Genomic DNA, 26,886 nt, shown 5'->3' with positions numbered 1-26,886 from the left:
CAGAGAGGGTCAGAATATTACCAGAATATCAGGGTTGGAAGGGACCTCAGGAGGTCATCTAGTCCAACCTCCTGCTCAAAGCAGGACCAATCCCCAATATTTGCCCCCGATCCCTAAATGGCCCCCCTCAAGGATTGAAATCACAACCCTGGGTTTAGCAGGCCAATGCTCAAACCACTGAGCTATCCCTCAGTTTTGTGGTTAAAAGAATGGACTGACACTCAGGAGATCTGGGTTCAATTCTTGGCTCTGCTGCACCTTTCCTGAGTAACGTTGGGCAAGTCATTGAGGACCAGCTTTTCAAAAGAGCTTGGTACCCTAAAGCTCCCATGTAAGGACCTAATAAGTGGCCAGATTTTCAGAAGTGCTCAGCATCCACCAACTTCCACTGAGAACAATGAGAGAAATGGGAAGTGTTGGGATCTGAGAACTTTGGAAAATCTGGCCCACTTAGCTGCCTCTGTGACAGGTGAGTTCCTTTGAAAATCTGGCTCCTTAATCCCTCTGTACTTCAGTTCCCCTCCTTTCTCCCACCCTCTGTTTTCTTGTTATTCAAATGTTTGATCCCTCAAAACACAACTGCACAGGCAGACTCCCCCGGCCCCTCTGAAGTCAGAGGGTTTTTCCATGCAGTTCTCTTTGGAGATCTAAAGTTCAAGATTCTCTGGGGGAAGGAAATGTCTCTTACTATGTGTTTGTTCTATCTGGCACAATGAAACCCAAAGCTGGGATCCTAATATAATACAATAATTAATAACTATGGATCTACATTTTCTTGCACTAATTTTAATTTTCTGCCCTGTCTATTATTTAATTTTTCTTTCAATACTGAGTTTCTTGTGTGTTTAAACATTTGCTACATTAATATGAAGATATCTAGAATATTTTGGTATTATTTAATGAAAATTATTTGAAACAATGTTAATATAATTATTTTAATATGATTATCTTCTTTTCCTATGTCTCATTATATGTCCTGTTATGTTCTCCCTTTCTCTTTCATTAGTTTCTTACTTCTGATATTTTGGAGCTCTCTTCAGAATGTCTCACTATACCTAACATTTACCTTCTAATCTTTATTATTTTATTTTACCGTGTCTTGTCATTTCCGGCATTCTTTACATCTAGTTTTCTTGAAAATGGTATACAACTTCCCTTTGCATAGTCTCATTTATTTTTACCTGCCCAAGACCTGTAGTTCACGAAAGCTCATGCTCAAATAAATTGGTTAGTCTCTAAGGTGCCACAAGTACTCCTTTTCTTTTATTCCAGACTCTGTCATTTGCCTCCTTTGTTTGTGATATATTTATTACAATTTTAGAATTATTCCTCATGCTAATATCAGTCATCATGGGGCTACCCTCATCCAATGGCACCCTAATTTATAATAGGCACAAATAGGAATTCCAGAGGAAAGCGTCATTAACAGAAAGAGGAACTGAGATAAATGTATCAGCTTAAAAGGAAAATCATGACGGAAAAAAGGAAATAAACCAAGGGCGTTCAGAATCTGACAGACCTATAAGGCACAAGGCTATAAGAGAATAAGGCCTTGTCGACACTCGAAAGGGTTTGCCAGTATAGCTACCTAGGCACAGCTATACTAGGAAATCCTCCTAATGGAGATGGCAGCTTATTTGGGCAAGAGTATTTGCAGGTATAGTTTCTTCCAGTGTTCTGAGTGAAATAAACTACACCAGAAAAAGCACTTTTTTGCCAATTTATAACTGTGTCTATACCAGGACTTTTCCCAGCATTGCTATATCGGTTAGGGGTGTGATTTTTTTCACCCTCCTAACCAACATAGCTCTTCTGGCAAAACTTTTGAGCTTAGTCCAGGACTAACATATGATGGAGGAAGTGATATCAGATAAAAATGAATCAGTTTAGACTGCAATGAATAAAGTTTGTGTGTTATGGCCAGGATTGATACCACATAACTTTCTCAGGCAATATTTTGTTGCTAGATATGTAATTGTAATGCATTTGGTGCTTGTTACATATCTAGCTTGTATTATAGATTTCTAATTCCAAACTGCACATTTAGTAATGGGGATGAAATATCCCTGATGGCATGTTGTGTAGGGATATGTGTACTGTCTGGAATGTTTTCAAATGATTGATTGTCAAAGGTAGGGTAGCACAGATGGGTCACAACAACTTTTTCTGGAAGGTTATTATTATTATTTTAAATGACAAGTATGAACTTGGGTGAGAATCAACAAATTCATCCATAGCTCAAACTTGAAGTTTTAAGTGGTGGAAAGAAAATAAGCCTGAAACGGATTTGAAAACATGGTTGCCTCATACATCACCAAGCCATTATCAGTCTTTGGGCAGTACATTCCCGTGAGTTTAGTGTGGCATGTATAGTAAAGTATGACAATAATAGCCTCCAGCCGCAGTGTAATCCCCAAACCATCTTCTTACCATGATGCCAGCCACCAGCACTAATATTGGACCCATGTGGCAGATCCAATAAAAAGCACAAACGTGTGTGTATGCCCCCTATGGAAATATGAAAGAAGTCAGCGAATAGCCAAATGATTACATATGAAATATGGAAAAACAATATAATGTACTACCGAAGTGACACTGTAGAGTTATTGCTGCTTTCGGAAGAAATAACTTGCTATTGGCAGAACACACACCTTAGTTCAGTAGGGGAAGATTATGGAGAGAGAGCAATCTTTCCATAACTAAAGGTGCAACCAGAGTCTGTTATAAAACTCTATTTTAATCACCCTAATCATTTTGTCTTGGAAAATGTGTTGAACCTGAAAACGCCCAGAATTACCTTTAAGGCAAAGGAGAATTTTTCTCAAAAGTTTGAAGACAATTCATCAATCTGTTTTTTAATTACAAGGCACTATGAGAATTACATCAGTGAGAAATATTTAATTTTTTATAAAGCTTGCGTCCCTTTAGCTCAAAAATGCTTTTTATCACCCATTTAAGCTTCCAGCACAGTTACATCCTGAAAACACCCTCAGTCCTGATTCCACTGAAGTCATTGCAAGCTTTCTGTCATTGACTTCAGTGGGAGCAGGATAGGACAGTGGTGGAAACTAGCACAAAGCCCTTCTTTTGAAATAACATCTGGAGTCATTCTTATCTTTCCTGGCCGGAATCTCAAATGTTTAGGTTTATAAAAACCAAAACAAAAAGCACTTCTCTGAATTTTAAATTGAGAACAATGCAAAACGCCCTTTGGCTCTATAGTGCCATAGTGCCAGGATTTCATCCCTAGTGGGAACAAATGAAATCATAGAACGCTGCCTTTGGAGATAGTCTCTTTAATAAATAACACATCAGCAGCGTGTGTGTGTGTGTGGGGGGGGGGAGTCTAGGACTTGCTGTGCTGCAGGAGTGGGTGTAGCCATTCGATTCAATAGGTGTGTGAATGAAGGACCAGGGAGGGTCAGTGAGTGCCCAGGCTTGTGGTGTTGCTCCCATCCCACCTGGGATGGAGATGGGATGGCGGGGTTAGGGGCAGAGGAGAGGGGAGGATCAGAGAGGGCCCAGCCCTGTGGAGTTGCTGCCCAATCTGTGGGGAATAAAGGCAGGGCAGTGCTGCTGGGGGGCTGTTCCCCATCCCACGTCTTGCTGAACTTCAGCCCTGTGGGTCACTTTGGGCCTGATGCAATTATGCTAGTGGCAGCAACAACTGGATCTGGGCCTGTCTGGGGCAGGCTAGTCACTTCCCACACCATCAATGGCAGGAACAAAACCTGAATAGCACTGAGACCTCGTGTGCCAGATCATACCACCACTTGGGTTTGTTCTGACCTGGCCTGATTTCTGTGGATGCAATTGCAGCCATGGACCCCAACTAAAGTTGCCTATGCTGTGCTCTAAAGTATAATACATTGCCAATTCTTTATTAAAATATATGAAAAGGACTTTCTAAAGCAACAAAAAAAAAAAATGAAAAAGAAACTATCAATGAATCTTCTACAATTTGTACATAAAAGCTCCATTCTGCAAGGTGCTAGGCCTTTCAGCTTGCACTGAATTGGCTTTTGCTTGGCCTTTTTATATAAAAAGACCTATAGTAATGTATTGCACGTACACTGCCTTTTTTTTTTTAAAAAAAAGTATTTCTGGTTATGTATTACCAATTTATTTTCTTCTCCATCATCTCAGAAAAAAACATTAACTTTTTGAAAAAAAAAATCAGGAAAAATTCTTAGTATACTCCTTTTTTTTATTCTGGAGAATTTATTTTAGTTTAGCTGATTTAAACTGAGTTATGTACTTGGATGTGATTCTATGGTATTATTTTCCATAATAAAGCTTTATTCTGTTTGACTTTTTAAGCAGTTCATCTTTATTTCTTTTCACGAAACTAATTACCTTATCCAATCATTCCCATGAGAAATAGTGTCACGGTATCGTTCTTTGTCAGTGTTCAAATGCAGGAGGAGACAGGATACGCAATACTGTAGAATTCTCAATGGGGTACTATTTATGTGGCCAGTAAGCACTTTCTAAAAATTATTGAGCCCAGTCTCGGGAACTTCATAAATGCTTCGTAAGCTTGTTCCATTATTTCGCACAATATATTCAATTGGTTGGATACACTTTTTAGTATTACAGAGTTACAAAATTGGAGTGCTACAAAAAGTAATGATGGACTTATGTATGTATGTCCTTAATCTTAAAAGCTAAGAAAAATATTGGAAGCCAAGAAAATGTAATGAAAACGACACTTTAAAGTTGGGATTGAAAAGACAGATCCTTAACTGGTGTAAACTGGCACAGCTCATTGGCCTCAGTGGATCTATGCCAATTTACACCAGCTGAGGATCTGGATCTCAGTCTTTCTGTTGTAGGCAGCCAGGAAAATTATTGCCACTGGTGGGGAGCCAGGTGTTTCAAATATTAGAGCTGGATATTGGGTTTTATATTCATATCGTAAATGAATAACAGCCTGTTTTTGTAATCCATATAAAAAGCTCATCCTGAGTAAAATAATAATTCTTTACCATTAGAAATCATACTACTGCTACACTATAGCATCATACATTTATACTTAATGTAATTAATTTAATTCTGGGGCTATTATTTTGAAATATAGGCTTATAAATAGAGGAATCAATATAGTAGTTTCAAACTCAGGCACTCTCGCTGACTGATCCGTTACAAGTGGTGTTCCATTTTTATAGACTTTTTGGTCCCTAAATCTTACAATATTGTTTTCAAAATACAAGATAATAGCATGACTGGCACCTGAATTGATACCAATGAATTTATATCACAGTTGGTCACACCAGAATGTGAAAGCCCTTTAAGAGTTTCACTTGTGATATATTTCAGAGTAGCAGCCGTGTTAGTCTGTATTCGCAAAAAGAAAAGGAGTACTTGTGGGACCTTAGAATGCATCCGATGAAGTGAGCTGTAGCTCACGAAAGCTTATGCTCAAATAAATGTGTTAGTCTCTAAGGTGCCACAAGTACTCCTTTTCTTTTTACTTGGGATATACCAATTTATGGTTACAATGCTGACTGCTGAGAAACAACTGGTCTTTGCAAGACTAAAGCGAAATGTTGCTAGATTCTATTTAATGAGCTTGTGATTATTGCTGTGGTGCTTCTAGCAAAGCATGTGCAGAGGCTTGTTTATGATTAAGGCTATGTTTTAGTCACAGGTATTTTTAGTAAAAAAGTCATAGCCAGGTCACGGGCCATAAACAAAAATTCACGGGCCAGTGACCTGTCCATGACTTTTACTAAAAATACCCGCTGTGACTAACACTTGGGCAGGGGGCCATGGGTGCGCTGGGGAGGGAGGTCCAGGGGCATCACTGGTGCTGGGGGAGGTGGTCCGGGATCCTACTGGTGCTGGGGGGTGGTGATCCATGGTGCAGTGCGCAGTCCGGGACCCCCGCTGGTGCTGGTGGGAGGAGTTGGGCCGTGACACAGCACGCGGCCCCGGAGTCTGTGCTGGAGGGGCGGGTGGTGGGGCTGTCAGTGGCTTCTGACCTGGTTCCACGTCCCTGCAGCACCTAGGTGGCAGAGGCAGGGGCCAGGGCAGGGGCACTGCAGCTCCTACCACAAGCACCTGCTGCCGCAGCTCCTATTGGCCAGGAGCTTCAGCCAGTGGGAGCTGCGGGGGCAGGGCTTGTGGGCACGGAGACTCCCCCCCCGGCCCCTCCACCACCTAGGAGCTGCAGAGGGGGCATGCCAGTGGGAGCCGGGGAGCCTCCCACCCCAGGTAAGTGCCCCTCCCCCCCGCACCACCCAACCCCCTACCGCTAGCCCCCTCCCACACACTCAAACTGCTGCTGCTGGCCCAAGGGCTGAGCTAGCACCAGCGGATACAGAAGTCACGGAGGTCACGGATTCCATGACCTCCGTGACAGACTCGCAGCCTCATTTATGATATATCAGCCAAACATTTTATACCAATGTGCTGCATTGATGGAAATCAGTTGCATGCTCTCAGCACTGGAGAAGTTACAAAGATATCCTGGTGAGTATGCTGCACAATCTGCCAATGCTCAAGGTAAGTAACAGAGAGACCCAATACAACTTAGATGTTGTGAACACATACTAAATGGTAGATATACTAGAGAATGCATTCAGCCAAATAGATATCTGCTTGGAATGACTGACCTTTACAATAAGCCTGAAGATAGTCTTCCACTGAATATTATTTCCATTAACAATTGTTGATGCTGGACTGTTGTTTTTATGGGTATTACTGTGTCATCCACTGTTTCTTTGTTTCCTTCTGCATTTTGAAATACTTTCCAAAATACCTGTATCAACTCCTATCTATGAGATTCCTCTGCCTCTATACAGATTCAAGAAAGAAATCAGAACTAGAGAAGAAAAATGAAGATGGAGGAGGTAACTTGGTCATGGACATTTATTTTATGAGATCAAAGTCCAGTTACGGTTTTGCTCTTGACACATGGATGAAACAATGATTCCACCAAATATCTATGACAGGAAGACTCAGACTCCTAGACTTTAAGGTCAGAGGGGACCATTGTGATCTTCTAGTCTGACCTCCTGCAAATTGTAGGCTACAGAACCTCACCCACCCACTTCTGTAATGGACCCCTAACCTGTGGCTGAGTTACTGAAGTCCTCAGATCATGGTTTAAAGATGCAAGTTACAGAGAATTCACCATTTACACTGGTTTAAACCTGCAAGTGACCCGTGCCCCATGCTGCAGAGGAAGGTGAAGAAACCCCAGAGTCTCTGCCAATCTGACCCAGGGAAAAATTCCTTCCCAACCTCAAATATGGCAATCAGTTAGACCCTGAGCAGGTAGGCAAGACGCACCAAGCAGATACTTGGGAAAGAATTATCTGTAGTAACTCAGAGCCCTTCCTATCTAGTGTCCCATCTCTAGCCATTGGGATTTTTGCTACTGGCAGTAGCTGATGGGCCACATGCCATTGTAGGCAGTCCAATCATATGATCCTCTCCATAAACATATCAAGCTCAGTCTTGAAGCCAGTTAGGTTTTATGTCCCCACTGCTCCCCTTGGAAGGCTGTTCCAGAACTTCACTCCTCTGATGGTTAGAAACCTTCGCCTAATTCGAGCCTAAACTTATTGATGGCCAGTTTATATCCATTTGTTCTTGTGTCCACATTGGTGCTTAACTTAAATAACTCCTCCTCCTTTATCCCTCTGATGTATTTATAGAGAACACTTATATCTCCCCTCAGTTTTCTTTTGTTTAGACCAGTGGTTCTCAAACTGTGAGTTGGGACCCCAATGTAGGTCGTGACCCCATTTTCATGGGGTCGCCAGGGCCAGCATTAGACTTGCTGGGACCCAGGCTGAAGCTGAAGCCTGAGGTCCACTTCCGGCAGTGGAGCTCGGGCTGTGGCCCCTTCTCTTCCCACCCAAGGCAGTGGGGCCTGGTCTCTGCTCCCCTTCTGGGGGTCATGCAGTAACTTTGTTGTCAGAAGGGGGTCACGGTGCGATGAAGTTTGAGAACCCCTGGTTTAGACTAAACAAGCCAGCCTCTTTGAGTTTCCTCTCAAAAGATAGGTTTTCCATTCCTTGGATCATCCTAGTAGCCATTCTCTGCACCAGTGCCGTGTGTAATGGTACTAACACTTCCTGTCTCTACTGGAAATACCTTGCCTGATGCATCATAGGACTGCATTTGCCTTTTTCATGGCCACATTACATCGATGGTTCATAGTCATCCTGTGATCAACCAGTACACCCAGGTCTTTGTCCTCTTCTGTTGCTTCCAACTGATAAGTCCCCAGCTTATAGCAAAAAATCTTGTTATCAGTCTGATGTGACAACCTTCAAAATCTGAAATCTTTGTAACAGTCTCTCATCACCTGCCTCTACAGGACAAATCAGAGGCCCAGCACACAATCAGAACAACAGGTGCTGGTCAGATGTATAGGGGATGAGGAAGGAATCCTCATCGCTAAGACCACGAGTTGGCTGAGGAACCTCTCTGATGAGCTGAAGTAGCTTGATACATTGGCAGCACTCCATGTGAGGAGAGGAAGAGAATCCATACAGCAGTGAATCCACCAAACAGAACTGGGTGAAATTTTTTGCCTGAAAGTTTTTCCAGCAAACAAATAAAACTAAAAAGCAGATTTGGGAACATTGAAACATTTCACAAACTCGAGTTGATTTCGCTGAATTGTTTCAGTAAAAGAAAATCCAAAAAATTGAAGCATTTTGACATTTTCAAAATTAAATGTTTCAATTTTTCTATTCAAAATGACTTTTTATTTCAAAATTTCCTTTCATTTTATTTTTAAAAATTTAAACAAAGAGGAAATTAATTGACATTTTCTTACCTTTGCATTGTAGGGAATATAATGCTTGGATAAAGCCTCAGGAGTGTGCATCCATGTTTTGTCTGCAAAAAAGCAAAACAAAAAAAATTGCCATAGATTAAATGCCTTATTGATTCTTATTGTAACTTTAAATGCATCAGTCATCCTAATTTTATTCAGAAAAGTATATTTCTATCGCAGATAATAATAAAGGGCCACATTACCACAGTATCTCAGCACCTCACAGACTTTAGTAAATTTATCCCTGTGAAGTAAAGCAGTACTATTTTCCCAATTTTACAGATCGAGAAATGAGGCACAGAGAGGCTAATGGCCAGATTTGTAAAGGTACTTAGTGTCTAAAGATGCAGATGGGCACCTACTTGGATTTTCAAAAGTGCCAAGGTGCCTGACTCTCTGATGCCAAAAGATACCTATTTACATCATTAGGCACCTAAATACCTTCAAAACTCTGGCCCTAACAAACTTGTCCATAATCACACAGAAAGTCTGTGGCAGATCAGGCACTTGAATCCAGGTTTCCCCAGTCCCAGGCTAGTACTCTACACTGGAGCATCCTTCCTCTCCAAAGTACTACCACTTTGTAGAATTGCTGTACCTTATCTCTAACCAAACAGAAAATAATCAGCAGAGTTGTTTGGTACTGGAGGTACAGCAGATACACAGTCATGTGAAAGAGCTTCCTTTTACAAGCATGAATGCAAATCCCCGCATGTCAATTTAAAATCACATACCTTGGCTGTACAAGACTTCAGCTGCTTCTAACTAATTATAATACGTCAAAATATTATGGGAATAGTATTAGAATAGTCATGACAAACTATGCTTAACACTGACCACTAGGTAAAATTCTTGCTGGGAAATGAACGTCAAATTCGTCCCGTAACTCCATTATTTCAGGAGACAAGATAAGACCAGATAAGCAATATCAATCTAGATAAGAAACAAATTTGACTATCCAGAAAGGCTTTGTGACTTTTTAATGGTATATAATAACTTAACTTTTCATCCTGGGCATTTATGAGATTTTCCATTTTAATTACCTTTCACTGAACTTAAAATCAGATCTGGAGCCCTGATCTCTGGATTTCCTCCTTCTCCCTATAAAAGTGGTATTTCAATCCAAGGTGATTTGCCCTTGTCTTTCTGATATTTTCTTCACCATGCAGATGTTCCAAACATTGACTGCATATTACCTTTATTCTGATGTATTATGTTGTATATCTAGAAGACTGTTTTTCTTAGATTTCTCTATTGTATTCATTTCTTCAAAAATCAATAAAAAACAATAAATCAAAAACAAAACTGTTATCTCCAATATTTCTACAGGGAAGGTTCCTGTAAAAAAATGATGTCTTAAACCATGTTAACAATTAGGTACAGAGTTTTAAAACTTTAATCTTTCACTGGATGGCATAAATAAAATTGCATATTTTCCTTTAATGATCCATCTAAGAAATGTACACTATTGTCTTACTTTTCCTGCTGTGAATTTTATTATGCTTTGACAGCATGTGTGAACTGCTCAGTGAAACACATTTGCCTTTCCTTTTCTTTGTAATGACTATTTTAAAATGCCTATTTTATGTAAAACTAATCTGCTAAAGTTTCAGAAGAATAATTCTGAACACCAGAATTTTAGAAATCCACTTAAAACATGATGTAGAGGAGAAATTAAATGTTTGGCTTGGGGCCATTTTTTTCAAATAACTACATGGCATTCCTGATTTTTAAAAATTTGTGATGAATTACGTTACTCTCAGTGAGTAGTGCTTACTTATACATATGACTATTCTCATTTCAGTTAGCATGAGTTATGGTTGCAGAATCTGGAACCTCATTGAATGAACCACCACAAGAGTAGCATAAGGCAAAATTCTGCCCTTGGATAAGCACATGCAATTCCCTTTGCCTTCAGTGAGTTTTCACAGATATAACTAAATAATTAACTTTTTCTGTTGATAACACACAAGGATGAATAAAATCCAGCTCATTCTCTCTGAGTTGTGCTTGCTCTTGCAGTCTTAACCGGAGTAAAAGCAATAAAACTTATTTTTTTAACTAAACAAAGAGCTACACCTCTGAATGTGCATAAGGAGCAGATCTGATTTGTAAGATATATATCTTTACACAAAAAGAAAAGGAGTACTAGTGGCACCTTAGAGACTAACCAATTTATTTGAGCATAAACATAATGCATCCGATGAAGTGAGCTGTAGCTCACGAAAGCTTATGCTCAAATAAATTGGTTAGTCTCTAAGGTGCCACTAGTACTCCTTTTCTTTTTGCTAATACAGACTAACACGGCTGCTACTCTGAAACCTATTTTTACACAGTCGCTTTCATAACAAAATCACAACTCAATGGAAGGTGTGTGTATAAAAAAAAACTGAATCTGTTCTGTAGCATACAAAGCAGTATTCTTTGAAAGTGAAGCTCTTGCATGAAAGAACAAGATTTAGCTATTTGTTCCTTAAAGTGGTATAATTTAATATTTGATATTGTACAGTAGCTATAAATGCGCTTTTGGCTATGGTGGAGGAGCACACAGCATATCAGGGGGGTAAGGCGGGGAGAGAGGAAGTGTATGCAACAGTGACCTTTCTGCTCCTCTGATCCTGGGTTTGCTGTGTGCTGGGCTAATCTCTCAGCATAATTTCTGAGCTGAAGACTGCTCTACATTAAATCAGCTGTCAATGGCCCTGATGTGATGTGTTGTTCTGGGATCACCAGGATGTAATGAAATTTTTTTAAATTAATAATCAATACAGTTGGAAGACAAAAAATAAAGGATAAAGCGTCATAACCAAGATTAATTTGGTTTTATATATTATATATTTTTTTAAAGAATCATACTTTTAAAAATCAGTACACTATTTAGAGGGAGATGAGGGAAAAGTGGGTTTGCCAGGTAGCAGGAAGGTCCAGATTAAGAGAGAGAGGTCAGATGAGTGTGTCTATATTGTAATCACTTGGTGTAATTACAGCTCAGTCTGATACAGCTTTAATCTAGCTAGCTCAGGTACTGGAACAGTGAAGCTGTGGCAGTTCATGCTCCAACGCAGGCTAGACAAACCCACCAGGAGTAATTACTCATGGAGCTAACCCACACCAAAGCTCACAATGCCAGAGCTTCACTGCTCTGGACTTGTAGCTAAATAGATTAAAACTAGCTCAGATATGTCATAATGAGCTGTAATCACACTCCACGATTACAGTACAGACAAGACATACCGAAAACTGGACTTCTCCCTGTTCTTTAAATGAGTGCAGTTCCAAAGCAGTGCACAATTACACAGGACAACCTACCTTGAAATGTGAATTTAAAATATTAATGAAAATGTTTTAATGGTTCTGCATTTCTTATGACTGTAAAATTTCCACTGACTTCAGTGGGATACCATCAGATGTCTACATATATAGGAAGAACAGGAGTACTTGTGGCACCTTAGAAACTAACAAATTTATTTGAGCACAAGCTTTCGTGAGCTACAGCTCACTTCATCGGATGCATCCGATGAAGTGAGCTGTAGCTCACGAAAGCTTATGCTCAAATAAATTTGTTCGTCTCTAAGGTGCCACAAGTACTCCTGTTCTTTTTGCAAATACAGACTAACACGGCTGCTACTCTGAATACGTACATAAGGTAAGTCTTTGTTGGTAAAAATACCTCACATGAAATGCCAGTAAGGCACCTGCAGACCCCCACAAATTTGTTTGGCAATGCCAGAAGAAATAATAATTGCAGCCTAATTTTACATCCAAATAGCTTCATCATGCTTGGGTTATTCATTTAGCTTCACTTTGAAAAATCAACTTTTTCCCCCCAACAGGACCAGTTCAATTCTGGTCCCCATAAAATCAATGGCAAACTCCCATTGACTTCAATGGGCAAGGATATCATTACAGATTTCAGTGTGAGGTCATCTCCCTATCCAACAGCTCCAGAATGTGATGCCAAGAGACTTACAGTGGTTGTTGTAAGGAAGGAATACTATGGGTAATGTGTCCATCATGACCTGTGTGTTTGTGCAGGGAAGATAAGGGGATGGAGCTTTGCTGTTAAAAAGAAGGAAGGGGGAAAACTGATGTACCTGGCCAGGGTCTTGTTAAAGTGGGAGATATCTTGATTCCTTGAAGGACTCATACTATTCACTATAGAACTCTAAGGTCACTTCTGCATTACCCCTCAGTTTGGACTATCAGTATGACAATAGCAGTGAGCACCAAAGAGCTGTGCTTTAACTCACCCATGTGGACACTGCAGGACACTAAAAGGTTCCTAGTTCGCATTACCATAGTTCTCTTCAAATAGGACTATATTTACATGAGGTAGGAACCTTTTAGTTTGTGCTCGCAGTGTCCACACAGGGGAGTGACAGCGCAGCACTTTGGTGTAATACTCCTATTCACACCCCCATAGTCCAAACTGGGAGGCAGTGTAGACATGCCCTTAGTTAGCAAGTAGCAGCTCGTGAACACACAAGAGGGACATTGGAGCATTAGCTGTAAACCTTACACTAGCATTGGAATCCCATTAGCATGGGGTTGCTTGTGGCTGCAGGTTGACAGCACTGTTTGCATCATTAAGCAAGGCCATGCTTAGGCAAAATTCACATAAATGGTGAAGATATACTGAAAAGTCATAAGAAATATCTCCTAACCCAGGGGTGGGCAAACTTTTTGGCCCGAGGGCCACATCTGGGTATGGAAATTGTATGGAGGGCCATGAATGGTCATGAAATTGCAGGTTGGGGTGCAGGAGGGGGTGAGGGCTCCAGCTGGGGGTGCAGGATCTGGGGTGGGGCTGAGCGGTTGGGGGCATCCTGTCTGCAGGTGCTGCCCCTGCAGCTCCCATTGGCCACAGTTCCCAGCCAATGGGAGCTGCAGGGGTGGCGTGCGGAGCCCCTTGGCTGCCCCTACGTGTAGGAGTCCGGGGGGGGAACATGCTACTGCTTCTGGGAGCTGCGCAGAGCGGGGCAAGCCCTGGACCCCACTCCCTGGCGGGAGCTCGAGGCCCAATTAAAATGTCTGGAGGGCCAGATGTGGTCCCCGGGCCGTAGTTTGCCCACCCCTGTCCTAACCCTTATTTTTCCCTTGCATGCTAAGTTCTGATTTGCTTTCTGGCACTGTCTTGCAGCATCTTTTTAAAATTTTGCTGTGATTTCATCTCATTTCAAGGCAACAGGAAAACAAGACCATTTTAGATATATAAAATCCAGGAAATGGCAGAGACATTGCATCAAAAAGCCACACTGAACATTATGAGAAAACAAAACAGGAATACTCAATTTAATATATGAATTCTTTTAAGAGTAAAATGCAGTTTGTTCTGCTCCCTCATTCCTTCCTTTTAAAATTAATTTTAACAGGGCTTCTTAATTTAGTACTTAATTATTCATTTTCAAATAAAAAAAACAAAACAGAACTTTATAATGCAATCAACAAAAACAAACAGCTGATATTATATTATTATTATTATTATTGTATCACTTTAATAGCACCAACTGTGTGCTAATACTTTACAGACATATAAAACAGTAAGGCCCCAGCACAGAAGAACTTGAAATCTAAATAAAGCTAGCAAACATACACATATAATATACTGAAATAAATTTTTAAAAAATGCTGTAGTGTACTAGACTTGAGTTTACTGAATGGCTAAAGGCAATTTGAACTAATAAATTCATAGCTTTCAGTACCCCTGGTAGTATGAATGACTTCAGAGCAACATGCGGGCACAACACTGGGCATAACAGCCTTCTGTTTAAATGAAAAAGGAATTTGGTTACACACATTAGAGAGGAACTTGCATAATGGGGTAAGATAGAAGCCCATATATTTCTGACCACGATGAACTTCAGCCAAAACCCATTAAAACATAAAAGTAAAATTCTACACTGAATATTTTGGGAGTGCGCAAAGACTGGGAAGAGGGAAATACTGGCTGTGCAGTGGATCCCACATATATTCCTCTGCTATAAGGCAGCAAAGAGGGAAAGGACAACTGAGTGGTATGTACTTGGGACTGGCAATACCCCAAGCCAACAGATTAAGCCTTCTTGAAAATGCTGCATAAAAACTTGCAATAGCAAGGCCCTTCTCCTAGAGTTTTATTGATAGCTAGACTGAATTAATGTCCTGCCATTACACAGATGCTCTGCGGCTGGGCAGGATTGGCTCCTTATGCCCTCTTCTCCTATACTGCACCAGCGTTGTAAACAAGTTAAAGAAGTATGGGCTGGATGAATGAACTATAAGGTGGTTAGAAAGCTGGCTAGATCGTTGGGCTCAACGAGTAGTGATCAATGGCTCCATGTCTAGTTGGTAGCCAGTATCAAGCAGAGTGCCCCATGGGTTGGTCCTGGAGCCGGTTTTGTTCAATATCTTAATTAATGATCTGGAGGATGGTGTGGAGTGCACCCTCAGCAAGTTTGCAGATGACATTAAACTGGGAGGAGTGGTAGATACGCTGGAGGGTAGGGATAGGATACAGAAGGACCTAGACAAATTAGAGGATTGGGCCAAAAGAAAACTGATGAGGTTCAACAAGGACAAGTGCAGAGTCCTGCACTTAGGATGGAAGAATCCCATGCACTGCTACAGACTAAGGACCGAGCGGCTAGGCAGCAGTTCTGCAGAAAAGGACCTAGGGGTTACAGTGGACGAGAAGCTGGATATGAGTCAATTGTTGCCAAGTAGGGTAACGGCATTTTTGGCTGTATAAGTAGGAGTATTGCCAGCAGATTGAGGGACGAGATCATTCCCCTCTATTCGGCACTGGTGAGGCCTCATCTGGAGTACTGTATCCAGTTTTGGGCCCCACACTACAAGAAGGATGTGGAAAAATTGGAAAGAGTGAGTCCAGTGGAGGGCAACAAAAATGATTAGGGGGCTGAAGCACATGACTTATGAGGAGAGGCTGAGGGAACTAGGATTATTTAGTCAGCAGAAGAGAAGAATGAGGGAGGATTTGATAACTGCTATCATCTACCTGAAAGGGGGTTCCAAAGAGGATGGACCTAGACTGTTCTCTGTGGTACCAGATGACAGAACAAGGAGCAATGGTCTCAAGTTGCAGTGGGGGAGGTTTAGGTTGGATATTAGGAAACACTATTTTACTAGGAAGGTGGTGAAACACTGGAATGGATTGCCTAGGGAAGTGGTGGAATCTCCTTCCTTAGAGGTTTTTAAGATCAGGCTTGACAAAGCCCTGGCTTGGATGATTTAGTTGGGGATTGGTCCTGCTTTGAGCAGGGAGTTGGACTAGGTGACTTCCTGAGTTCCTTTCCAACCCTGATATTCAATGATTCTATGAAAGGACTGACCCAATGTGAGTTGCATGGATAACATTCTGAAAATGTAAGGGACAGTAGGATTGTTCAAGTGCATTTTAGCTCAGTTCACAACGACACGTATCCCCCTCCAGAACGAACAATGATTCTGTCATGATCTGCATTGCCTAACGCATGATCAAAATATCACAGTATATGGAAACAGGAAGAACCAATTAGAGGTGTTTTAGGGACATACTGACTGTGGGAAACTTTACCATCAAAACCACTTATGCAGTAACTATGGGACAAATCCAGCAATCCTTACCACGGCAAAACACTCTTTGAAGTCAACAGGATTTGGGCCAATAAAATTTATTAAAACACAGTGTCTTTACTTGCACAGGAAGTTAGAAGATGAACTTGACAGCCTTTCATGTGAAATCTGCATGAGGGGGCACTGTTAAAGGTGTCAGTGGTTACTACTTCCAGTGCGGTGACCACCTCTCCAAACTGCATAGCATTACCATCTGTACCAGCCACACCGAGGGAGGAGAGGGATAGTTAGACTAATTTTTTCAATTAATGACCAAAACAGTTTTGCATTATTACTTCGGTTGGGGATCAACACTTCCCTAGCACTAATGCCAGTATCTTAGTTCCCTAGCTGTTTATGCTACAGTTCACTCCGCTTAACTCTGCTCTCCCAGCACATCTCATAATGTTAGTCTTCTGAACAAAAGCAATCTCCACTGTGTCAATACCTCTGTATGAATGACAAGGAACAGGTATCAGGGTAGTCACTTCCACACTGTATGCATTCTTTTTTGAATTTGGTTATCTATCTTCATATCAGTAAAGACAAACTTCACAATAGGACACACAAAAATGAACACTCTATTGGTTCATCTAGTGATGTATCTTGCCTCCATTAGTAACTTATTGCAGAGAAAGGTGAGCTCCTGCAAATTGCACATCAGTTAATTACTCAATGCTGTATATTACATATATTTTTCTTCACCCCTACAGGCCAGGAGTTTATATCCTGGAGCATGAGATTTGATTACCATTGTCATAACTTTCACTTGCATACAGTAATTACAGTGTTATTAGTGGTCATACATGTATCCATTTTGCTATCACCCAACCACAGTGTGTGTCTCAATGACAGTAGGAGCAGAGAATTACAGATGTTGACTACAACCTAAGTATTTAATAAAAGCAATTTTTTAAAGTTACTAGGTTTCTATGATTAAGCACACAATCAAAATTATGAACCAAATTCTGCCCTTAGGTATGCATAGACAAGTCCCAGTGAAATATACGTGATACAAAAACTAAGTGTTGTGTTGCGTTGCTTGAGTTTTTTTCCTTCGCCTATCTCTCCTCCCCCAGTGATTCTTGGAGACAAGCATTCATTCTTTGTCAAGACACTGAAGTCTTATCTTCCTAGAACAGAATGAAGTTTGCAGAATGTAGAGCCTTTCAGTGTCCTTCCATCATGAGATTCAGGGCCTTATGAATGGCTTTCAATGGCTGCTTATTAAAATAACAAAATGTTATTAAGACAATGTTGAGTTTGCATAGTTACAAAATTACGAAAAGTCAGGAAATGTAAATGCTAGATTCGAACAGTGACATTATCTCAACCTTATCTCATATACGGTGTGTTTTATGCCATACATTTTAGGACAGATAATAATAAAGTGATCTACATATTTAAGCAGAAAAAAAAAGAACAGCAATAATAGATATGATCATGAATCCTCAGCTTTTGCATTTCTTCACTTTTTGTGACACTAACTATGCAGGTTTAATGATGTATTAACTTTTTTTTAACAAAAGGATTAGAATTGTTAAGCTAGTCAGTTTGTGCATCTTACTAGTTCTGCTGCTCCATAATGACTATGTTATGGCTTAGCCAGAAGCCCTGAAAGGGGCAGCGTGCGGCTATATTGCTCCAGGAGCAAGCCAGAGATGGTAGTGCGACTCTGAGAGTGGTCCCTGGTTCCTCCCAGGCTCCAGAGGGGGAAGTAATTTTTGCCAGCCCAACGCATGGTGCAAAGTACTACTGTTTCCATTACAATTTAACTGCACTGGTTGGCACATTAGGTGAACAAAGTCAGAGAGGAAGCAGATGGAATCCAGGCCCTATCCATTCTTCATCCTTGACTACCCACTCCCCACCAACCTTTGCAAGAGGGCGAGTTAGAGGTTCTGTAGTGGCTGTTCTCACCACAGAACTGCAACTTGTGGTATAGTCAGCCTGCAAAGAGAAGTAAGAGAGTGTTTTACACCCCCTTGCTCCCCTGTGTAGGTGTGGAACACAGACCTACAATTCATTTTGTGGAAAATTTTGAAATTCAATGTTTTATTCCAATTTGAGATACATCTTCCCCTCCCGCCCCCCCCACCCCCCCAAAATCAAAAAGTTTTGACCAGCTCTAAGTATATTTTACCACCCTTTCCTAAATCACAAATTATTAGAGGGAATTTGTGAGAGTGTTCCAAGGGGGAAAAAAATCACTTCTGGAGAGAGATCAAACATGAAACATTTCAGCCTGCTACAGGGTCACTGGCCCATTTAAAGGGGAGATGGGGCCAGCCTGAGCTGTCCCATAATTAATTAGCCTGAGGCGTAGGACCACGGTTAGGCTGCAGAGACGCTCAGGATGAGTGGAAGAAGCTTTTTCTTTGTTGGGACTTTTGGTTGGTCTCTTGTTAGTCCCAGAAGGCATCATATTTTTTTGTGACTTGCCTGGAGGGTCAAGCCATATCTTCAGCAGTCTCCCATTACGGAGCCCTGAAGAAGACGGAAACTGAGGCAGAGGGCTCCAGAGCCAGCCAGGCCACGATGGAGCTGTTGGGATGCTGCCGCTCTGTTACAAAGCCAAAAGTTCACATAGGACAAAAAGGGGTTACAGTATTAGAACAAGTGTAACCTTAACTAAAGTGGTGGCTCCATTCAGTTGACTGTTGTGACCTCCACAATGGGTGATAGGAATCTTGCTGCCTGCATTATGTACAGGATATTCAGGCTGGGAAAGGTACAGACTTTTGTCAGTGTAAAAATTACAATCACAGCTGCTTACCTACATTCTTATGCTTAAACTGACCCTGAAGTTTCAAAAGAGAAATCTTTAGGTAAAAAGTTGACCTCAGTTAATTTTTCTCCCTTTTGGTACTCTAGCATGTTGCTAATTTTTTCTGAATTGCTGGATATTACTACAATGAAGTGACATTTTTTCACTAGTGAAATTTGAAAGGAAAAGTATCCACCAAACTTTATTCTGGTATAAAGAATGACAACATTTATCTGATGTTATTAAATCACCTTTAGTCTTATAGAACTGTTGGAAATATTCCAAAGTTAATGAACTCAAAGTCATCCAATGATCACCACAATGATACAAAATTTGAGAATGGAGGATCCAAAAGGGGGGGAAATGGTCGAGATGACTATTAAAAAAGACCTAAATAAAAAACAAGACTATATGTCTGAGACAGTATATGTATTTACAGATAGACATATAACATTTTTCCTGGCAGAGCATTTGTGTTTGACAGAAATATGGTGTAAGTTTAATCATATTGGATATTCTTGCTAATTTTCCAGCAGTTTCATAAGAGAATGAGCAAAATATGAAATAATCCTTATCACTCTTATCAGGGTATGACATTGTGAATACATCTCCAAAATTTAATTCAGCAGACAAGAAATGATTTTTCATGATAGCCAGCAATTCAGAAGATTAAGAAATATGCATTAGTATGAAAGTTAACCAACAATTGTCAAAACTTGTCATTCCACCAAAAAAGTCACTGTAGACTTTTAACTGTCTGATATTCAAATACATAACTGCCTATATGAAAGTTTTACACACATACAAAACCTCTATGTGCTAACACAAATGTTTAAGTGCCTGTCTACCTACATGAAGAATTACCCATTTTGTCCATATAACTGCAGGATTTGGGCACATGTGCATCTGTTGAAGCCACTTTTCTGTGGCCAGTTTTGAAAATTTGGCCCACAATGTCCAACTTACTATACAAATGGGTAATAACAAACACCAATTCTAAATGGATAATTCATTGGTTATAGAGCTCAAATTCTTCAGCTTGAAAGCCTTTATGTAAAATATCTGACCTTATGTACATTAAGCTGTTTAAATTGTCCTAAGGCCCTGAATCTCACAATGGAAAGAGACAAAGAGGCTCAACATTCTTCAAAAAAACTATTATGTTCTAGAAAGCTACAGCTTCAGTGCCTGGAGAGCAAATAATGAACCTATGTCTCGAGGGAGCTTCCTAAGCTTAGCAGAGGGGAAAATTGGTCATTTTATTCAGGTGAAAATCAGAGTTCTTTTTTTTGAGCTGCCTAAAATACTATGATAAGTAGGAACCTATAATATGATTATAATAAGAATGCTCTATGGATATTTTGGACAAATTAGCAAACAGGAAAATACCAAATTCGAAATACTAAAGGGCCAAACTACCCTCTCACACACAGAAAGGAGAGGAGAATATATTGCAAAATACTGTATGAGTTAGAACTTTCCCAGGTGCTGCCTAATGCTTCCTGCATGGTGAAAAATATGGGACCAAAGAGGAGCAGTACAACTGCATGAAGTTCGGAAATGAAATCCGACCAGAACCCTACAAACTCAAGAACATCCCTACTGAGAAACTTTCTCTGAATTTCTCGCTCATGGTTACTCTCAGAAACCATATTGATATATTGGCTCTCCCCTGTATAGAATCATAGGGTGGGAAGAGACCTCGGGAGGTCATCTAGTCCAATCCCCTGCTCAAAGCAGGACCAACACTAATTAAATCATCCCAGTCAGGGCTTTGTCAAGCCGGGCCTTAAAAACCTCTAAGGATGGAGATTCCACCACCTCCCTAAGTAACACATTCCAGTGTTTCACCACCTTCTTAGTAAAATAGTGTTTCCTAATATCCATCCTAGACCTCTCCCACTGCAACTTGAGACCACTGCTCCTTGTTCTGTCATCTGCCATCACTGAGAACAGCCTAGCTTCATCCTCCTTTGGAACCCCCCTTCAAGTAGCTGAAGGCTGCTATCAAATCCTCCCTCACTCTCCTCTTCTGCAGACTAAATGACCCCAGTTCCCTCAGCCTCCCCCCAAAAGTCATGAGCTCCAGCCCCCAAATCATTTTCGTTGCCCTCTGTTGGACTCTCTCCAATTTGTCCACATCCCTTCTGTAGTGGGAGGACCAAAACTGGACTCAATACTCCAGGTGTGGCCTCACTAGTGCCGAATAGAGGGGAATAATCACTTCCCTCGATCTGCTGGCAATGCTACTACTAATACAGCCCAATATACCGTTGGCCTTCTTGGCAACAAGGACACACTACTGACTCATATCCAGCTTCTTGTCCACTGTAATCCCCAGGTCCTTGTCTGCAGAACTGCTGCTTAGCCAGTCAGTCCCCAGCCTGAAGCCGTGCATGTGATTCTTCCTTCCTAAGTGCAGGACTCTGCACTTGTCATTGTTGAACCGCATCAGATTTCTTTTGGCCCAGTCCTCCAATTTGTCTAGGTCTCTCTGGACCCTATCCCTACCCTCCAGCATATCTACATCTCCCCCCCGCTTAGTGTAATCTGCAAACTTTCTGAATTCTCTCTCATATTTTACATATTGGAAAGGAAACTGAGCAGCCAACTGAGAACAATATAATAGTTACAAAAGGCCCTTAGAAAATAATATGTGTTAGGTTACGGACCTAAAAGGGCCTCTGTCATTGAAATTCTGATTTCACCTATCACTATATTTCAAACACTAGAAGGGCTATAACTGAAACCATCTGTTAATCTTTCATGCAAAAATTCTAATATTGGAAGCAAGTTAAAGCATTAGAAGAAGAAGAAGTAAATGACCAATTTCTATATCAAAAGACCAACAAAACTGGAGTAGCAAAGGGCTATTTGGCATGCAATTCTGTACCTTTCACATGCTCCCAGTTTCTGTCTTGTAAGTATGGTTGTCTAGTGAAAAAAAAAAGCCAGGCATTTACATTATGTGTTAGCTTTTTGCTTTATTTTTGTTTAGGCCTGGTTTTCTAATGAAATAAAACTTTTAGCCAGGTGATCATTATTTTTATGAAAAAAACACAAATCTTATTGAGTGACTATCTAAGAAAAAAATACCACAGCAACAAGAACACAATAAGAACAAAGATAACAACTTTCAAAATTTTGGAAAAACTCTAATGCATTCCACAAAGAGAGTTTTAAAGTTCACTGGCAGCTATATTGTCTCTGGTTTGTTTGTTTGTTTGTTTGTTTAATTTTCTTCAACTTTTCACAGGTTAGAATACAATAGAAAATATCCTTCTTTCTTTTTTATTGCTTATTTAAAAATCTGTGATAAATGAATTACATACATCTAAATAAGAAATATGAAACCAAAGGAAACTAGCAGTAGAAGAAATTGATTTTTATATGTTACCATTATTTATTTATATGCCATAGTTATTTCCTCCACTTTTATGGCTTCACTTGTTTCCTTCATGTCCAAAGGAAGACTAGGAAACACTAAACTTACGTTGTCTGTGAAACGTAGCATGAGATTATAATAATTCTGAAGATCATTTTATAGACAGTCCATTCAAGTGAAATTGTATTCTGTAACTTTTCCTTGAGGCATTCTTGTGATATTTCAAACTTTGTCCATTACATTTTGTCTGTCTATTTCCATAAATGACTGTCATAAAGAACCATGATGATTTGGTTTAGCTGTCAGTACAGATACAATTTCTCAAACTTTGCCATTTGTAATTACTGCAATGTAATTTAGTGTTGTGGGGGTCTTCCATGTTTCATGAATCAATCACTGGGCAGCAATCATAGCTTTTAAAAATGATGTTTTTCCACATGATGTTAGAGAAATCAGATTTTCCCACAGAACAGTAGTCTGGACATAGACCTGTGTACCCATATCTAAACTAAGGCTGACACCTGCGCATTTATTTTTGGATGAAATCTGGGCATTAGAGTATAACAAACTATGGGCCAAATTCAGTGCAGATCCATACCCTGAACAAGTCAGTGAGATTTCACAGCTTGTAATTCAATGCTGAATTTGGCCCAGAGTGAAAAAATGTGGCCTTAAATTTCCTACATTTCCAGCATGATTACCCTGTGCTTAAAAATGTCTCTTTCCATCTGACAGAAATAATACATTTTTCCTGTGCTTCTAATGCAGCATAAATCAACAAACTGTAGCTCCATTCTGTTAACTTTCCTATTTGTGCATCAGTATGATCACTCTCTACAGTAATATCTATAAATCTCAGGCTACAGAGCCAGCAAAAAAAGCAGACACCCTTTAAGATTTGGCCCCAAATACTGATAATTGTTCATTTAAAAGTTAATAATCTAATGCCTTCTGTTTGTCTGTTTGTTTATATATGTTACATAGACACGCACACAGTGTGTGTATGTGTGTATATATGTTTAGACCCAGATCATCCCTTCAGTTATATACAGGTGACTTGGATACCAATATTACTAATAAGGATCACCGATATGTAGTCACAACATTTATGATTGCCCTTACAATACGAAATCTCTTTCTTTACTATAAAACATATTAAATTCCTAGAAGAGCTTACAACTAAGACTGAAGACAATAAAGACAAGACATATGGAAACTGAGATTAGGGAGAGTGTGATCTCTGCACATCTCTACTAATATAACTATTTACTGCTGCACTTGAGGAGATGAAGTTTTTCAATATAGTCACCTTGGTTGGTTGGGTATCACTATACAAAGCTAAATTAAAGGTGGTACATTGTAAGGATGGGACCAGGCGCAGAAAAATGGGTCAGAGGAATACATAGAGAAACATATATGTGTTATGTGTTTGACCTAAAGAAAATGTTCACATCTTTTGACAGTGAAGAAGCAGGAATCTTCTCAGTGCTGTTTTTGAAAACATGTTGCAGAGAAAACAACTGTCCAACATCATTGACAATGACATCTCAGTTTTCCCCTTTAGTTGTCTTACTTAGTTTTGAATAAGATCCATGAAACTCTATTAATATAAATTGGTATATAATTTGCATCTGTTGATTTTAAAAGTAGATAGTTTTCATTCTAATATTAATTTCTTTTTCATGGTTCGTAAATTATTTAATGTTTCTGCAAGTCAAACACAAAGAACATTGCCTCAATGAAATATAAAAATGGATAGGTAATCCAACTCTTGTTAAAGTCAGTGGAAAAGTTCCCACTGAGTTCTATGCTACTTTGTTCACAAGTATCAAAAGAATAAGTATCAAAATGTAATAATCATGATACTTGATGATCTCACATTTATCTTGCACTTTAACATAACAAATCAGGAAAAGTATTCTTCTATATAGCCTGTGTTCATATAATCTGGTCTCACCTGATACCCATATTATTTTCAATTTCAACTTTTGTCTGCAGAGATTCTAATTCTTTATGATTGCCTGGGTGAATAAGTGCTTCCTGACTCAACCTATTTGTTTTGTTAAATATTCACTTATGAACGCTTTCAGCTGTCACTGTTAAGCTGAAAGATGGGTGGGTTGATATTACATATTTAATTTGAGATTTCAATTAATCAATTAAATCCTCACCTAATTTGATTACTGTTACAGGCAGTCCTTGTACTTTCAACACAACTGGTTCCTGAAAATTGCATCATAAGTCGAATGGTTGTAACTCGGAACTGCAATCATTGAGCGACCGAGTGTCGTAAAGTTGAAACCAAAGGTTGTAAGTTGAATCACAATGTCAATTCAGAAACGTCATAAGTGCCGTTCATCTTAAGTCGAATGTCGTAAAGTTGAGGACTGCCTGTATTTAACTAAACATATAAGGACCACATAAGACATAAAATATGTTGTGGGCAGGGGGATGGGAGGGGACTATGTTCTGCACTGTAACCCTGAGCTTCAGAGGATTGGGAGCCACAGTGATTAAGTAAGGAAGTATCTGACCATAGGATAACCCAATAGCCAGGTGAACTACCAAGAAAACCACCACAAATCATAGGAAGAACAAGGCTACTTCTCATGGAGGGAGAGACCAAGTTGCAAACAGTATCAGCACCCAGCAGAGTAGAATAGGGGGAAAGGTTATCTACAGGAAAAAACTCTTCCCATGGCTGTGGGGAAAAAGAACCATGTGGAAACTAATATAAAATGTGTGGAAATTGTTTATAAAAACAAATATGGTAAGGAAAATTAGGCAACACCAATAAACACAATGCATCTCCAGGAAAACATTTGATTACCTCTCTGAACAGAGAATAAATCTATGACTGCATATAGATGGGTCTGTGATCTTAGTGTCAATAAACTAAGTAGATGTATGCTCCACAAGGGCCACAGAGATACTATTACTGCATTTTGTTAGATTCTATTATAAGACACCTTAAGCTTCTAAGTTTAATATAGATAGCTATGGCAAATATGAGGCCAACTTTTTTGTGGTGTAAATGGATGCATTCACATTGACTTCAATGTAGTTTCACTCATTTACACCAGCAGAGACTTTGGTCGATGGTCTTTGTCACTTAATAAGGGTTTTTAGAACAAAGATCTATTTGAATTATGTGAACATAAGCTCAGAAAATGCAGCTCTTATTGTTAATGTTTTCCTCATTATTAATACACAAATATCATTTTATGTTAAATGTTTTCACTCACATCAGACAAATTTGTTTGTATTTGCTTTAAAAGAAAAATCTATCTGTAAAACGCCGTCTAAAAATTAAAAGTATTAAAATAACCGAATGAAAAAAATGAATGAATGAACTGAAAGATCTATAACTGGGAATTTATCTGCTAGAGACTATTTGGCAGTAGATACATACAGTTTTAGAAAGTCTCTTTTTCAACATAAAAACAAGATTAATTTTAGCCTTCAGAGCCCATGCCTTTAGAATGAACAAAGTTTCTGTAACACAGAGTGGTTTAATTCTATTAAAATGTGATTTTCCAAAACAGCTTCACCAGGAATAAAAGCCCAACCACTAGAAACAATAAACAGCAGCACAGAGACCTCCATGCCTCCCTTTAGCTGTTCTAACACCCTCCTGCATTCTCCCTGATCAGAAATCAGTAAAGGAAATAGCATGAGATTCAGTAGAGGCTCTCAGAGCCTCATACTACAGACAGAGGACTCTTTATAGGTCTGGAGTGACTTGATCCATACAATTTCCAGAAAGTCATTCCTTTCTAAATTAATTGGTCTAATACAACTACTCCGAAAGGATTTATTCTGTAATACTAGTATTTTTTAACCTTTACAAGTATTTATGCAGAATTGCTTTGGTCTCCCATACAATGAAAGCCAAACTATTTACCTTTTTTTCTGCTGAAAGCACGGTTCATGTTGAGAATCAGCCAATCAAATATGTTTTCTGTTTTGTGGCACTTCAACCTGAGAAGTAATGCACAAAAGGAAAGAATAAGGAGACAAATCTATAATAAAATGTCAAGTTAACAGATTATTTAAATATTATGTGACATTCAAAATGTTTTTAAAACTGAATTGGCCAACTTACATGTACATATATCTATAGGCATACGCCTGCCTTTATTATATATGAACATTGGTGTTTGTACACATTGATGGCTATTTGTAAATCTAAATACCTATCAAATTGCTCAGGTTCCATGTGCAGGTATAAGAAAGCAAATGCATGCTAGACAGATGTTCTATGTACACATATAGAGTGTAACTAAAGGATCCTCTTCTACTAGACTCAAAAGGGAGACGTAAGTAGGGAAACTTATTTTTTTAAAG

The 26,886-nt window shown here is 39.6% G+C and overlaps 1 protein-coding gene across 8 annotated transcripts in view; it reads right to left on the bottom strand.

Annotated features, from left to right (window-relative positions):
* Positions 1-26,886, bottom strand: part of GULP1 (GULP PTB domain containing engulfment adaptor 1) — a 274,829-nt gene that overhangs the window by 102,640 nt on the left and 145,303 nt on the right. For all 8 annotated transcript variants that reach the window (XM_037912576.2, XM_043525325.1, XM_043525324.1 and 5 more), the window contains 2 exons: positions 26,444-26,520; positions 8,798-8,859 (listed from right to left, as the gene is read on the bottom strand). In XM_037912576.2, coding sequence (XP_037768504.1) covers positions 8,798-8,859; positions 26,444-26,471 — 90 coding nt within the window. In that variant the 5' untranslated portion in view covers positions 26,472-26,520. The remainder of the gene's footprint in view (positions 1-8,797; positions 8,860-26,443; positions 26,521-26,886) is intronic.

This window comes from Chelonia mydas, chromosome 11 (genome assembly GCF_015237465.2).
Source record: "Chelonia mydas isolate rCheMyd1 chromosome 11, rCheMyd1.pri.v2, whole genome shotgun sequence".
NCBI classification, from domain to species: domain Eukaryota; kingdom Metazoa; phylum Chordata; order Testudines; family Cheloniidae; genus Chelonia; species Chelonia mydas.
The sequence above is the reverse complement of the archived record's forward strand: the minus strand, read 5'-3'. Positions and strand labels throughout refer to the sequence as shown.